Genomic DNA, 16,394 nt, shown 5'->3' on the forward strand with positions numbered 1-16,394 from the left:
GTAATATATGCTTTATTTACAAAGGTAGTAGCAGTGTATGTTGGGTGGGGAGCAAAGTGGCCCTGCTACACAGCAGCAGTTGCACTACCTATCATCAGATACCCAGAGAAAGACTCTGAACCCCACAGTGCTTCTCCTTCTGCCAATCTCCCTACTCAAAACTCCGAAGGTCCTGTTTCTGCTCTGTCTCTGCTCCCCTCTCTCTCTGAAAATGGACCAATGCTCCAATGCTCATGCCAGAAAACACAGACTGATTCCCCGTCACCAGGGGCCACCCCCTAACCCAGGGTGGTCCAATGCGGCCCTCAATGCCTTTTTTGTGGCCCTCAGCAACATTTGATGTTCTGTCCGTCCTTCTGAAAGTTGGGTAAGTGAGACCTAGGCTTTGGGAAGGTAGGGCAAGGGCTCTGACAGGGTCCTAGAGTCCTCCCACCTCCTTGACAAAGCCTTGCTAGCACCTTCCCAGCTTCCCATAATATAGGGACATAGTTCTTTTGTGTCAGTGTTGTCTCTGATTAAAGAGACTTTGCAGAGTTTGGGAGACATTACTAACAGCCGTGAGAGTAGGATGAGTGCACCCCCCATGAACAGTAATCCCTTTTTCAAACCCAACTTCAGCGTTTTTTTGTGGGAGGGGGACACAAAACCTACCATAGTCTGCCTCCAGCCTTCTTAGTATGTGGATGAGGCTGCAGTTCTATACACACCCGCAAATAAGCGCTGCGAAACTCTGGACCGCAGTTTGAGTCACACACTTCTGACTGACCAACAGTTCTGTGAAATCCAGAATTGGTGCACCAGATTAATAAGTTGCCAGTTCCTACATTGTGTTCAGTACATAGCTGTCAACTTACAGATTTGAAAATAAGGGACCAGCAGCCTTGAAAATAAGGGACCAGCAGCCAAAATAAGGGACCTGCAGCCTCACCTGTTCAGGCACTCCAGTCTTCCTGTCCTCCTGCAGTCTGGTCAAACTCATGCTGGTAGCTTCGAGAACACTGTCCAACCAACTTTGTAACCAGAGGTTCAACTGAATAGAATCTGAATCACATGCACCACAAGGCCTATGCAGCCTCAACTTAAGATGGCTCCCTGGCCTGGCTTTGCACTGCAAAGTTTGCAGCAGCACGTGCAACAAAATGGCATCCAACATTTAAAAAAAACCCCTCAGCTTGCATTAACTAGCCACACACAAGGCATGCAAGCTCCACCCCCCAGTCATTCTTAGACTTCTTATTGGGTGAGCAACACAGCCAAGCAACACAGTTGGAGCCTCCCTCCTCCCTGGCCGGCAGGGAGGGAGGGAGGGAGAGGAGCTGCTTCCTTTGAAATTTAAGGGACATTTAAGGGACATCTATCAATAAGGGACAGCAGCGGGACATGGCACTGGAATAAGGGGCTGTTCCTTCAAATAAGGGACACTTGACAGCTATGGTTCAGTAGTACATGCAGGCCTAATAATGATTCTTACATGTTTGTGCTGACACAACGATCAAAAGAGTACATCTTGAATTCCTCCCATTAATCAATGTTGAATTATGTTGTGTAAAATGTTGAGTTATTGGATTACATCCAGCTAAGTTTGAGTCAGAGTACACCCACTGAAATTAATGAACTGAATTTGGTTATGTCATATAACTTTTGATGGGTCTGTTCTGAGTAGGACTAGGATTTCCTGCAACCCATTATTATTATTATTAGTATCTGTAGCCTTGTTTGGTTCTGAAAGTGGAATTTGTATTGCATATCTTATATATTGATACACTTTTGTTAGGACTATGTAAAACACTTAGAAATTCCTGCTGAAAAGTGAAGCTGAATATAAAATGCATGCATACATACACAACACAATTAAGCTCATTGTCACAAACATGCTTGCAGGCTGAATTACTGACATGCTTTTTATTTTTTAATTGGAAATAATTCTTTTGTGCGGAGGAAGATTGAGTCATGAGCTGGGGCAGGCCCCCACCTGCAATCTGAATTGGTAAAGCCTAAACGCAGTCCTACCACCCCCATGAAAATAAGACCTTAGATTTGACTTGCAACCCTGAGACTTTCTTCTGAGCATGCATGCCTAGAATAACTTGCACTGAGCATACGATTTGCTCCAAGAGCTAAAAAATTATCTTTGGGAAAAGCAGGCTGATATGTTTCCCTTTCAAATGTCAGGAACCAGATGCTCTGAAGGCTTTCTCTTTTATCTTTTTTACAGCTACAAAAACGATCTCTCTGATAGCAAAGAAACAAAATAAGCAGCTCATTGTATCCAAAATCTGTTTCCCCCCCAAAAAATTAGTTTTTATTAATATTGCTATGATTCTGATAGAACTTCCAAATGTTTGGTATTGTTTCAGGCTAGACTCATTTATTCTTTTTATTGGGAAACCAAAAGGAGGTGGTTTAGGGATGAATTACAGAAGTGGACACATACTTGAAATTGTGCTCCTATAAATCAAGGTGAAACTGAAAATACTTTCTGTCTACAGGCTCACAATCTGTGAAGTTGTTTACTCTATTTTTATAGCATCTTTTCAACAAGTTGCCAAGGCGGCTTTTTAAATACAAAGGGAAGGGACAGATTATATGGGGGGGGGGATCTAATGTAGATATTTATTTATTTATTTATTTATTTATTTACGGCTATTAGCCCATAAATCTAATGTAGATAGCTGTGGGGAAAACTTTATTATACATGCATCTTAAAGAAAAATGAAAAAATCATGTATTAATTACAATGGCACCTCTGATACGTCAAGCACTAACTACCGTATTTTTCGCTCTATAAGACGCACCAGACCACAAGACGCACCTAGTTTTTGGAGCAGGAAAACAAGAAAAAATATATTCTGAATCTCAGAAGCCAGAACAGCAAGAGGGATCGCTGCGCAGTGAAAGCAGCAATCCCTCTTGCTGTTCTGGTTTCTGGGATAGCTGCGCAGCCTGCATTCGCTCCATAAGACGCACACACATTTCCCCTTACTTTTTAGAAGGGAAAAAGTGAGTCTTATAGAGCAAAAAATACGGTAATGGCATCAGGTCAAATAAGCTGGGGAAATTAAAATAAAGATCTACACTGGTTTTTATAATGAACATGCAGCCCAGTCTTCCATACTGAATTTGGTACTTCTAAAATGGGATTTATATGTACAGCAAAAATAATAATTATGCAACACAGTAATTTCATCACTGTGAGGCAGATTGATGCCATCTGGGCAAGACCAGAACCATTGTCCCCTCCCCCAAGTATTGTTGTTGTTGTTTAGTCGTTTAGTCGTTTCCGACTCTTCGTGACCCCCTGGACCAGAGCACGCCAAGTACTCCTGTCTTCCACTGCCTCCCACAGTTTGGTCAGACTCATGTTTGTAGCTTCGAGAACACTGTCCAATCATCTCATCCCTTCTCCTTGTGCCCTCCATCTTTCCCAACATCAGGGTCTTTTCCAGGGAGTCTTCTCTTCTCATGAGGTGGCCAAAGTATTGGAGCCTCAGCTTCAGAATCTGTCCTTCCAGTGAGCACTCAGGGCTGATTTCCTTAAGAATGGAGAGGTTTGATCTTCTTGCAGTCCATGGGACTCTCAAGAGTCTCCTCCAGCACCATAATTCAAAAGCATCAATTCTTCGGCGATCAGCCTTCTTTATGGTCCAGCTCTCACTTCTGCCATACATCACTACTGGGAAAACCCCAAGTATTACTATTTTTATACTTTAATTTTTCAGTTTCTGAAAATATTTATAAGAAACAAAGCTCATTGCTCATCCTCAGAAAATATGGGCTCCCCACATTGGTGGCTCTGGTGCCCATTGGGTGGAAAGGCAAGGAGACCAGCACTAAATGGAGACACTGAGCAAAGCTAGGCAGGTCCCATCCTCTTCTCTTTTGAGTTCTGCAAGGGCAATACTGGAACTGAGGAAGAGGAATCTGGCAGGCAGTGACATCCCTTGGGCTGTTTGTAAGAAGGCAGGCAGGTGGGGGCTGGCTGCCCCACTCACCATAACAGGGATGCGGGTGGTGCTGTGGTCTAAACCACTGAGCCTCTTGGGCTTGCTGATAGGAAGCTCAGCAGTTCAAATCCAAGTGACAGGGTGAGCTCCCATTGCTCTGTCCCTGCTCCTGCCAACCTAGCAGTTCAAAAGCATACCAGTGCAAGTAGATAAATAGGTACCGCTGCAGCGGGAAGGTAAATGGCGTTTCCATGCACTCTGGCTTCTGTCACGGTGTCCCATTGCGCCAGTAGCGTTTTAGTCATGCTGGCCACATGACCCAGAAAGCTGTCTGTGGACAAATGCCGGCTCCCTCGGCCTGAAAGCGAGATGAGAGTCATATACCATATACACCTTTAACTGGACTTAACTGTCCAGGGGTCCTTTACCATTGCCTTTTGCCACCCTCATGAACTAGCCTCTGTTGGTTCCCCACTGCTCTTTTAATGGACAATTGTATGTGTGCTCTTCTTGTAAGCGAAGGAGAGAGCAATGCAAACTGTGCTACCTAGAAAGAGCAGGCATTTGGTGATGGCACCGAGAAAAATATTCAGGGCAGTAGGTCACACTCAGATTAGACCTGCTGAAATCAATAAACATCCCTAGCTTAGGTCCACTAATTTCAGTGGCCTGGCCTAAGTTGGACTTGGATACTATCCCAAATGTTCCTTAATTTCAGTGGGTTTGCTCTTGGTTGAATACCACCCTATATGTCTAATTCTGTGGTGGGCATGCACATTTCTTTACCCATTCAGCAGCTTCAGGTCCAACAACTCCCACCCGCAAATGCCACCAGCCTGGTCTTTCTAGCCATTCCAGTGCAGTACTTGGCCAGCAAAGCAGATTAGAAAAGGTGGACATGTGCATGTTTGTGTATGAAGAGCCGAATTCCTTGGGTGCAAATGCATTTCAGAGCATTTAGAAGACAGCGGCCGTTTACGGCATTTATACCTCCCCTCCCCTTTAGCCCAAAAGGCTCTCAGAGCAGCTTACAAAAAAAAATCAGTATTAAGACTGTCCCTTCCCCCAGGCTTACAGTCTAAAAGGACATTAAGGGGAAATGAATGGGGAAGAGGAAAAAGGAAGCAGAAGCGCAAGGTCTTAAAGCTGCAGTTCTGAGCACCAGCTCCTCACCAATACATCAGCAGCCGTTCTGGCTCCCCGTTCCATCTCTCAGTTCCAAAAATCCTTTTAATACAGAGTCCTCAAATAGAGGACATGTATATTAAACTGACAAGGACAGAGTAATCTTTTTTTATCAGGGAATGTTTGATTCCAAATCAAGGCAGTGAAGCAGCACATATCATTCCCGTGGAAATCCGGTGCACGCTTGCAGAGGTTTTAGCAAGCAAAAGTAGCAAGCAGGTGTATAACAGGGCATGCAAGCCCATTCTGGGGAAGGTAGGTGGCAGGTGAAAATCCATTTAGTGTCTAGCAAGAAAGGGAGACCTGGACAGTAGTCTTGCCTTGTTTGCGTGCAATGGGCGGGGGCAGTCGTCTTCCACCAATTGCAGCCTCCAGTTGTGGGTCCTTGGCAGTAGGAGTGCTTTTCCAAGAGGCAGGAATCCTGCAAATTCAGTGGTACCTCAGGTTACATACGCATCAGGTTACATACGCTTCAGGTTACAGACTCCGCTAACCCAGAAATAGTACCTCGGGTTAAGAACTTTGCTTCAGGATGAGAACAGAAATCGTGCTCCGGCGCCGCCGCGGCAGTAGGAGGCCCCATTAGCTAAAGTGGTGCTTCACGTTAAGAACAGTTTCAGGTTAAGAACAGACCTCCGGAACGAATTAAGTACTTAACCTGAGGTACCACTGTATATTCTCTGCAGTGGTTGCTGGCATGTCCAGTATATGGCAGCATAAGGCGTGTGAGAACGTCACACGTGGCATTTCCCACAACACAAAGTTACATATAGTAATCAAAGAAAACACTACGTTTTTATGGTGCAGGGTTAGGATGCAGTAGAAATATCTGAGATGTAGGTCTTTTACCAGGCTGTGTAGATCCAAGAGATATAGATATAAATATTTTCATTGAAATATTTTCATAGATGATGGAGGTACAGAAAACATCCATGTTTTCAATTCATATAGTCCTTTCTATGGGTCAGTTACATTTGGTGTGAGATGCTGCTGTCATAGGCATTGTGAGGTTTTGGGGGGATAGAAAGTGGGGGGAAAGAAAGGGGGGCAATGCATAGTTCGGAAAGTACCCAGGACTCCTTTTCTGATGGATTTTGAGCGGGCCGAGAGCACATGGATACTGCAAAGGTCTCACCGTCACATCAGAATCATCACTGTTTGCTTTTGTTAGGTGGGATCAGAGTGTGAATCGGTAAGCAATGATTTGCGTGTAACTCCAAAAATGTTATGGAACCAACCTGTGGTAGTTTGATGCGTAAGAATCTTAAGAAGAAGAAAATTGATCCAGCATATCTTTCTTGAATAGCAGTCATTCCATTAGCTGACAGCTCAAAGTTGAACACGGCGATCATAATTTTGACAATTTGATTGAATAGTCCCTTTAATGGACGTTCCCTGTTGGGTATTTGAGGAACCATTTAAGTGGATCGTAATAAATCTAAAAAAACGACACGTTAAATAAGAAATCATGCATGGAAGGTCTCCGTTGTCATTTCTGCAATTGAAAATGCACGTTTAAGAGATCTATGCTCTCCTAGGAGGAAGTCATTACTGTTCTGTGTAGTTATTGAATGAAATATAGTTTGCACTAAGGGTAACTGTACGCTTCCACTTGGAGCTCTTTGTTGCAAACATAAAGCAAGGGGGAAATAAATGGCATCCCAGCAGTTCTCTTCCTAAGTGGTGCCTTTTGCATGTGAATACTTTATTCTCCCGCGTTAAGCAAGTCTGCTGTATAAAATATTGTAGAGAACCTAACATGTAGCCTTTCAGCTTCAACAGAGCTTTACAAATAATTTTCTTTGGGTTCCTATGAAGATAAATAGTGCTTTTCACTGAAGCCTAGAAACAGGGAAGGTCTTTTGCATAGGAAAAAAAGCATGCATTTACAACATTACTATATATTTTTATTTATTTAACACTTATAAATATGTAAGCAGCCATTCCTGGATGGTGCTTTTGGCTTGCTTTTTTATTTTTTATCCCAGGATTCTCCAAAGTTATCTTAGGGGTATATATATACTCACCCTAGCATCCGATTAAACATTTTTTGGAACCATCTCTCAGGAAGTGGTTTGCAATTTTTGGTTTCCTCCCTCAATAAATGAGGGGTTTAAATGAGAGATGGAAGCAGGGGGATGTGGCAGAACGGCAGAAGAACAGGAGGTCTGGATAGCTTTTTGCTGTGTGGCAAAGTGATGTCTAGGAGCCTCTCTCACATGGCCATCGGATGGCGTAGATTGCAAGGTTCCCTTCATTTGGCGAAGCTCCATTTGTTGTTATGTGAACAGGGCTTGGCTTGCTTGGTTTGTCCACACTTAAAACCCTTTGCAAATACAGTGGTACCTCGGGTTACATGTGGTAACCCAAATTCTGAAGCAATGGGATTTGCCACCACAGATAATAGTAAAGGGCTCAGCATACAGAGCAGCCCAGGCCTGCACAGAAACACTCACATGATAACAGAACTACTTCTGTTCTATAATTTTCTTGACTTATAGATAGATCAATGCACTCCTTAAAATATTTAATTACTCCAGGCAACAGGTGATGTGGAACTTGTGGCCCAACAAATGTTGCTGGACTACAGTACCCATCATCCCTGACCACTGGGCTGGCTGGTTGGCGCTGATGGCATATGACATCCCCCAAAAAACCATCACAGAGGGCCACAGGTTTCTCACCGCTAGTGCAGACGTTCAGGAAGTCAGGCTTCTCCTGGCCTGCAGTCAGATGCACTTCAGGTTACAGACTCCGCTAACCCAGAAATAGTGCTTCAGGTTAAGAACTTTGCTTCAGGATGAGAACAGAAATCGTGCTCCGGCGGCGCGGCGGCAGCAGGAGCCCCCTTTAGCTAAAGCGGTGCTTCAGGTTAAGAACAGTTTCAGGTTAAGAACGGACCTCTGGAACGAATTAAGTACTTAACCCGAGGTACCACTGTAGAGAGGAATAGCTAGGGTTACCATATGTCCAGGAAAACTAGGACATGTCCTCTTTTTGGAGGCAAACATGCCCATCCAGGTCAATTTTTACAATTTAAAGGAAATGTCTGGGGGTTTGGGGGGTTTGGGCTGGGGCTGCTCTGCACGCTGTGGATGCTGCCAGCCCGAGCTGGGAAAAGAGGCGCATAGGCATGGCGGTGGCAGGCCAGCACCTGCATGCCTCTTTCCCCGGCTCGGGCTGGCAGCAGCTCAAGCTGTCGTCCTTTTTGCTCTTCAAGATATGGCAACCCTAGGAATAGCAAGCAAGAGCTGGCGAGCGACAGGCAAGGGAGCATATTTAATAAGCACAGAAAGCAACGGAAACATTTTTGCATAATTCTATTTATGGCACAAACAGCTCAAAAGTCATGTACAATTAAAAGTTAAAAATTCTGTGTTTTCATATTCTGTGAATATAATTCAGTGAGTTCGAGATGAAAATCTATCCATTTCTAGGGTGAATTTTAATTGCTCTTAGTCTCTCTCTGTGTGTTTTTAAAGTCCTAACGTACACCAGTAAGTAAAGGTAAAGGGACCCCTGACCATTAGGTCCAGTCGTCACTGACTCTGGGGTTGCGGCGCTCATCTCGCTTTATTGGCTGAGGGAGCTGGCGTACAGCTTCTGGGTCATGTGGCCAGTATGACTAAGCCGCTTCTGGTGAACCAGAGCAGCGCACGGAAACGCTGTTTACCTTCCCGCCGAAGCGGTACCTATTTATCTACTTGCACTTTGATGTGCTCTCAAACTGCTAGGTTGGCAGGAGCAGGGACCGAGCAATGGGAGCTCACCCCGTCGCGGGGATTTGAACCGCCGACCTTCTGATCAGCAAGCCTTGGCTCTGTGGTTTAACCCACCAGTAAGAAATACCAAATATTAAGTGGCATATTAAATAACTGAATTAAAAAATGCTTATTATTATTTTTAAAATTCTACCCACCCTCCCAAGTTGTTTAGGAGTGGTTTACAAAAACCCCTTACCCATTTTTTTTTATCCTCACAACTGTGCGACTGTTTCACGGTCATCCAAAGAGCTTCATGGCTAAACTCCAGTCCTTACTCAGCAGCTAACTGCTACACTACACTGGCTTCCTAAATACATATTCTACCAATGTGTTGTTCTGGACATAGTTTGGACAAGTTCAAAAATGCATAAGCATTGCAAGCAAACTACCAAACGCCAACTAGAGATGTGAAAAAGTAAGCAAGGACTAAGTTGTGCGTTGAGACTACAACTCTCAAATGTAAGAGCAAGATGCGTTTCTGCATCTTTGGCGGCGCTGCCATTGTCACAAAAAACCCTCAGACTTTTTTGTAGTAAGGGAAATGATAGAGAAATGAATTGGGAACCGAGTTGACCATCGCTCGATGCAATTTTTTACAACCTCACTGCAAACAGAAACGAATGCTTGACCTCCGTGCAAATGTTGTAGAAGCAAAAAGAGGATGAATGCTCAATAAGCAGGTTGTCTGGAACGGCCCTATGAAAACAAGGAATTAAACAGAACATAAACAGGGAAAGTTTATAGCATCCTCTGAACTGAATTGGCTCTTGGAGAAGATAGGATATAAGTTTGTAGCTTATCAAATTTTATTTGAATTTAAAGGTGGTTCTGGGTCTTCCCTCCCCCGCCCCAGACTTTGCTGCAAAGCTTGAAAATACGTTAGAACGACAGAAATAGCAGCAGAAACAAAACAGTGTATTCTCAGTGAAGCAGAGTTTTAGCAAGATAGGAGATTCTGGGCAATGTACAGAGTACTGCGACAGAAATTGCGGAGGTGGTGCAAGTTTTGCCATCTGGCAAAGACCCTCAGCCAGATGGATTCGCTAATGGCTCCTATATAGTATTCAATCAGGCTTTTCTGAAAGGCGTGACTGGCATCTTTAATTATTCCAAATTAAGAACGAGCATGCCAGATACTGCCTTAGATACAAAATATATAATCGATGCTTTTTAGAAGGTAAAAAGTCATGGTCCCAGTCACTGTGCTTCATTTCATTAGTAAAAGCGAAAGCATGTTAGCCAAATTGTTGCCCTGCGAGTTATTTCTCAAGTATTCGGTGCATCAAGGCAACATTTTTAATGATCTCTTTTTGCAAAATTGTTATTTCGTGGACTTTCAGTTTGTTCAGTTTGAGGAGTTACTGTTATTTCAGTGGATACAATAAAAAAAAAACTACTTTTCACAAATCTTAATCTGTACGGCTGCAACAAGGGGAGAAATGGGGTCACCCCACTCTCTCAGCTGAGAGCCCACCTGCCATTTGTCTCCTACTTTCACTGAACTATTTCCATTCAAGCTGGTTGTTATAAGAACTTCGTAACTTTTAGAAATAGTGCCTGTGTTTGCTTGTTTTCCTCTTCCCTCCCATCCCATTTTTCTTCTTGTGCTGTATCTTTTAGATTGTAAATATCAGGACAGGAACTGCCTTACTTGTAACTCATCTTATATAAGCTACTCTGGGACATAGCTGTCAACGTTTCCCTTTTTTAAGGGAAATTCCCTTATTCCGAATAGGATTCCTTGCAAGAAAAGGGGAAAGTTGACAGCTATGCTCTGGGACCATTTTTGGTGAAGAGTGGCGTAAAAATACTTTAAATAAGTAATAGTCAGCGCCGTTAATGTAGAGTTTTCGGCCTTCAAATATCTGTGGCCTTTTAGAAGTGGGTGGGATGTTCTTAATGAATCCCACCCAACCCCGGGTTTTATTGTCTATGTGTGGGGTGTGGGTGTTTATTTGTTTGTAAGTCACTTTGGATAAGAACAGTGCTTTTTCTATTAAAAAAAATGTTTAGGGGTATTCTCATTTTCCTACTCATTGAAATACTGCCCCTCAATGAGGCCAAACTCAGATTCTCAAAATGTTTAAGGGTGAGCGTACCCATGCGTATCCCCAGGGGGAAAAAAGCACTGGATAAGAAAAAGAATGGTAGAAGAACTGTTGTTCCTTCCTGTTGGAATTCCATGTTGAGTTTGCCTTGATATGTGATTTGGTAAGTGCAGGGTGTAGTTATAGGGGTAAGGTAATGGCGCTCATCTCGCTTTATTGGCCAAGGGAGCCGGCGTACAGCTTCTGGGTCATGTGGCCAGCATGACTAAACCGCTTCTGGTGAACCAGAGTAGCATACGGAAATGCCGTTTACCTTTCCGCCGGAGCGGTACCTCTTTATCTACTTGCACTTTGACGTGCTTTTGAACTGCTAGGTTGGCAGGAGCTGGGACCGAACAACGGGAGGTCACCCCATCATGGGGATTCAAACCGCCGACCTTCTGATCAGCAAGTCCTAGGCTCTGTGGTTTAACCCACAGCGCCACCCGCGTCCCTTTAGTTATAGGGGAGGGTGTAGTTATTTCCTCTTACAAAGCAAGATCGCCCTTCAGAGTAGCTATTATGAGTTGTGGGGCAAGAACTCCCTCTATTTTTGTGTGGGCTTGAGGGCCCTTATATGTCTAAAGGGAGAAGTAGTTAGATCTGGAAGACAAAAGCAGCATCAAGCGTCTGTCGCCAAACCTAGTTTCCTGGATCAGAGAGGGTCTTTTTACTCCTGAAATTGCATGTGCTTTGACTTCTCCTCTGCTGGTCTCCTTCTAGCATTGCAGTGTAGAGAAAGCCTCAGAGGCCCATTGGATCACACAGTGAGACCTTATGAAGGTTGAAGGATGACACCCCTTGCAGTGCCAATTGCAAAAGAAAAACTGGAGGTGGAGCAGGGCAGCAATCAACTGCCTGGAACCTTGCACTACTGTTTGAGACCCGGGATGCATTGCAATATTTTGTTGCAGGTCCCACATTCACAAAAAGGATGAATATGGATGGGGTAGGGGGCAGTGATTCATGCACTGATAAAATAATCGTTGAGAGCGTTACTGACAATGTGTGAACAAAAATAACGATGAGTGCATTCTCTGATAACGTGGTACCGAACCCTTATTTTTTAACTATCCTTCCCCCAGTCTAGCTCTGCACCCGGAAAAAACCCTGGTTGCTACAGGGCAAGTTGGGAAGGACCCTTACATTTGCATCTGGGACTCCTACAACATACAGACCGTTTCTATCCTGAAGGATGCTCATACCCATGGAGTTGCCTGCTTGGCTTTTGATTCGGATGGCCAGGTATGTATCTACAGTATTTGGTTAAGAGCTAGTCATTTCAGAAGGCCTTTGGAGTACCAGGCTGAGATAGCTTAGCAGCATCTTTCAGTTCTCTTTGTTGCCACCTAAATATACCACTCTGACCAAACTGTGGGAGGCAGTGGAAGACAAGAGTGCCTGGTGTGCTCTGGTCCATGGGGTCACAAAGAGTCGGACACGACTAAACGACTAAACAGCAACAAATATACCACCCTGCTGTGTTTTCATGGTTTTCATTGGATTGTTTTGTAACTGAGGTTTTAGTGCTTCAGGTGTATATACAGTGGTACCTTGCTTCTCAAACTTAATCTGTTCCGGGCATCTGTTCCAAAACCAAAGCGTTCCAAGACCAAGGCACACTTTCCCATAGAAAGTAATGCAAAATGGATTAATCTATTCCAGACTTTTAAAAACAACCCCCAAGACAGCAATTTAACATGAATTTTACTACCAAAGAGATCATTGATCCATAAATTGAAAGCAATAATGTACTGCAGTCACACAATCAATCAATCGATCAGTAGCTTAACTGGGTTCCCTACAGTCACAAAAACAAAACAAAAAAGATCTGCAAAAACAAAAACGCAAAATAAATAGCAAAAACAGACAGACCTTAGTGTAACACTCAAATTGGAATCGTAACACTCAAATCATCAGCGTAACACTCAAAACGGAAGTGTGGCACTCAAATCGGAAGCATGACGCTCAAAACAGAGCACGTTCAGCTTCTGAAAAATGTTCACAAACTGGAACACTTACTTCTGGGTTTGCAGTGTTTGGGTTCCAAGTTGTTTGAGTACGAAGGCATTTGAGAACCAAGGTATCTCCTTGTGCATTGTGAGCTACCCTGAAAGCTCTGCTGGGGCCAAAGAGGGTGGTTAAAAATGGAATAAGTAGGAACAGTTCATCAAGTCACCATTAGCACTCTGCTATTTGTGGGCAGGGGACTGTATGCCTTTTAAAATATTTCATAGAGGGGCACCTGATGTTGGCATTTCACAAGCAAGTACAGTGGTGCCTCGCAAGACGAAAATAATTCGTTCCGCGAGTCTTTTCGTCTTGCGATGTTTTTCGTCTTGCCGAAGCACGGTCCGTCGCAACTGCGCCTCTTCAAGCGGCTTTAAGAAAAAAGCGCAAGACGTTTTCGTCTTGCGAAGCAAGCCCATAGGAAAATTCGTCTAGCGAAGCAACGCAAAACCGGAAAACCCTTTCGTCTAGCGAGCTTTTCGTCTTGCGAGGCATTCGTCTTGCGGGGCACCACTATGCTTCTTCTCTTGGGACCTCTCCAGACATCCTTTTCCTCGTGCATTCATGATGATTTGTACTTTTGACAATACTGGGGCAGTCAAACACAACCCCACTTTCAATACTGTTTGCACCTGGAAATTGGTCATACTGTTTGATTTCCAATAGGTGCACATCCCACAACTTTTCATACCACAAGCATTCTGGTTTTTTTGTATTCTCCTGCTTTTGTTGTGTTGTAGTCCCTCCAGAAAGCAATAAGTGGTAGTATTGCAGAGCAGCTAATAAAGCAAAATAAAGCTACAACTAATGCACTAAAAAAGGTTTTTAAAAAAGAGGTAGAGGACCCCTGGACAGTTAAGTCCAGTCAAAGGCGACTGTGGGGTTGCGGTGCTCATCTTGCTTTCAGGCCAAGGGATTATTGTGTCGGGAACCTATTGCAGAATATACCTGCAATAAAACACTAGTCTAGAGACCCCCTCAAAAAAAGGAAAAGGTAACCTTTGTCGCTTTTTAAAAGCTATCATTTTGTATCACTGCTGGCATAAACCAAATATTCTGTTTTACATGAGGGAATTTAATACTACCTGTAAACCATCCAAGCTGGTTTCTCAGTTCTGCTGTTCTGTTCTCATCTGTGCCAGGCACAGGGCAGTAAGGAGGAAATTAGAAGCTAATCTGATTTATTTGCTTGAAAATATACTTCTCTGTCCAGAGGAAGGAAATGAGAGAGGCATTAGGCATCCAGCAGGTTTCAGTCATCCCAATTGTTATCTGCAGTAAGCTTTATGATTAATTGCAGGCCGTTGTTCCCTTTTCCATTGAAAGGTTCGCCAGGAATACTAAGAGACAAGAGCTATTGCCACCTCTAAGTGTATATCTACACTGCATACGAAAACTAGTTTCACAGTCATCCCCTCTCCTGGGAATTACAGTTCTGCGAGGAGAGAAACTAGGGAGTTAAGAGCCTCAGCATCCTCTTCAAACTACAATTCCCCACATTCTTTTGGGAGGTAGCTAGATGCACCTTTTGGGCTGCTACAGTTAGCTATGTTTCAGTGGTGTTTAAATAAGGGCTATTGAAAGATGTGAGGCATAATTTTGTTTGCTGAACTGTGTGGCAGGTTTTCATTTCTCGTTTTCCAACAAGGGTAGCTAAGAAAATAATTTAATCCATAAGACTTGAGGGCTTGTGCACTCCCTGCCAGAGGCCAGTTCTAGTGTACAAGAGGAGGAGTGTGAGACAGAATTAATATTTTCCCTGGTTCCATTGATTTGTGAGAATAATTTGTTTACAGGGCCTATAGGAGGTTCCCAGCTCAGTATTTTTAAGCAGCCTAGGGAGAAGATAGCCTCATCGTAAGGTGCATGTGGTAGGGTTGCCATCTTTCAAAAAGTGAACACCCAGACATGAAGGTTGTTGAGATTTTTTTGCAATTACAATTATCCGTCACAATTTCTTCATATTATTTCTGGATAGTAGGGAGGAAATATATATATATGGGGTCATAGAATTGTAGAATTGGAAGGGACCCCAAGGGTCATCTAGTCCAACCCCCTGCAATGCAGGAATATCAGCTAAAGTACGCAAGACAGATGGCCATCCAACCTCTGACTGGAAACCTCCAAGGAAGGAGAACCCACAGTCTCCCAAGGGAGACCATTCCCCTGTCAAAATAGCTCCTACTGTCAGAAAATTCTTTCTGATGTTTAGTTGGGATCTCCTTTCTTGTAACTTGAAGCCTTATTGGACCCAGGGCACATTTGGACATCTTAGGAATTGCCGCGGGCACCACAAAATATTCATTTAATAGAAGAAAAACTGGCACAGCTCACAACCGCCACACCTCAAAAACCAAACAAAACACAAACAACAACAAAAGCAGGAAGCGCTGCCTAAGGCAGTTGTTCCCAATTAGCTAGGTACTGCAGAACCCCTGTTTCTCAAAAGCCAGGCCGTTGACCCCCTGCTTTTGAAAACTTTGATATCTCTATGGCAGCTTTTGTGATGTGAATGGTGTCACAGACCCTCTGGGACCACCAATAGGAAACCATGGACATACGACCATTGTAATTTTATGTTGTGAACCACCCTGAGATCTATGGCCATGGGGCGTATTTAATAAATAGTATTATAACCAAAAGAATCCACATCCCCATTTAAAAAATAGGGTGGCAGGGAATCTTGATGGGTGTTGAGGATTTGTCTGAAGGTGACATGTTGCTCACAGACACCACCCTTCATCTGTTTTCTGGGAGACCACAGTCTTTGTTATTCACTCAGAGATTGTAGTCTTTTTTGTGTTGTCCGTCTTCAGTGCTGCGTTTTGCCCCAGGACCTTTTCACCTGTATGAATGAACGGCTCCAGCATCTTCTTCCGTAACGGCAAATGGTTTTGTCGCATTGCCTCACCAATGTTGATGTGCCCGTTAGTTGGAGCCTATCAGTGGGTTATCCATGCCGGTTTCATCGGAGCGTATTTCTAATGAACCAAGCCAGTTAAACCAGCCCCATTAATTTTGCATTGCTGGTGATTGGCAGCGCTTTGAAAAGCTTCAAAGGCACTGACGGTTTTCAGGCTCAGAAAGGCTTTGAGGAAATGGTTTCAAAATTTCAAAGGCCACTGTCTTGCAGAGCAAAGATATTTTAGTGTAACAGGAGATTCTCCATTTGCACCGAAATTAATAGCTTTGAACGTTTCCTGTCCTTCTAGACTATTTTCTTGGGACCATTATTGTGCCAACAAGTAACAAATTAGTAAGCAGGTTTCCAACTCAGGTGCGTGTTAAACCAGACAAGTGTTTCTGCCATCCTTCACACATGCATAATCATCACCTTATGGCTGCAATGTGTGTGAATGGGCAAATAGACATTTTGTGCAGCAGTATCCCAGAAAAGTCCATTC

The 16,394-nt window shown here is 43.7% G+C and overlaps 1 protein-coding gene across 5 annotated transcripts in view; it reads left to right on the top strand.

Annotated features, from left to right (window-relative positions):
• The window catches only part of EML6 (EMAP like 6), a 162,958-nt gene that overhangs the window by 34,012 nt on the left and 112,552 nt on the right, over positions 1-16,394 (top strand). For 4 of the 5 annotated variants that reach the window (XR_014523523.1, XM_083494010.1, XM_083494006.1 and 1 more), the window contains exon 3: positions 12,066-12,225. Coding sequence is in view for 3 of the 5 variants with exons in the window: in XM_083494010.1 (XP_083350136.1) it covers positions 12,066-12,225 (160 nt within the window). In the remaining 2 variants the exon portion in view is untranslated. Of the gene's footprint in view, positions 1-12,065; positions 12,226-16,394 lie in introns of those variants that run through there. The other variant, XM_083494008.1, reaches the window with a different exon arrangement.

The sequence above is a fragment of the Podarcis liolepis genome, assembly GCF_965112155.1.
Source record: "Podarcis liolepis genome assembly, chromosome: 3".
Taxonomy (NCBI): domain Eukaryota; kingdom Metazoa; phylum Chordata; class Lepidosauria; order Squamata; family Lacertidae; genus Podarcis; species Podarcis liolepis.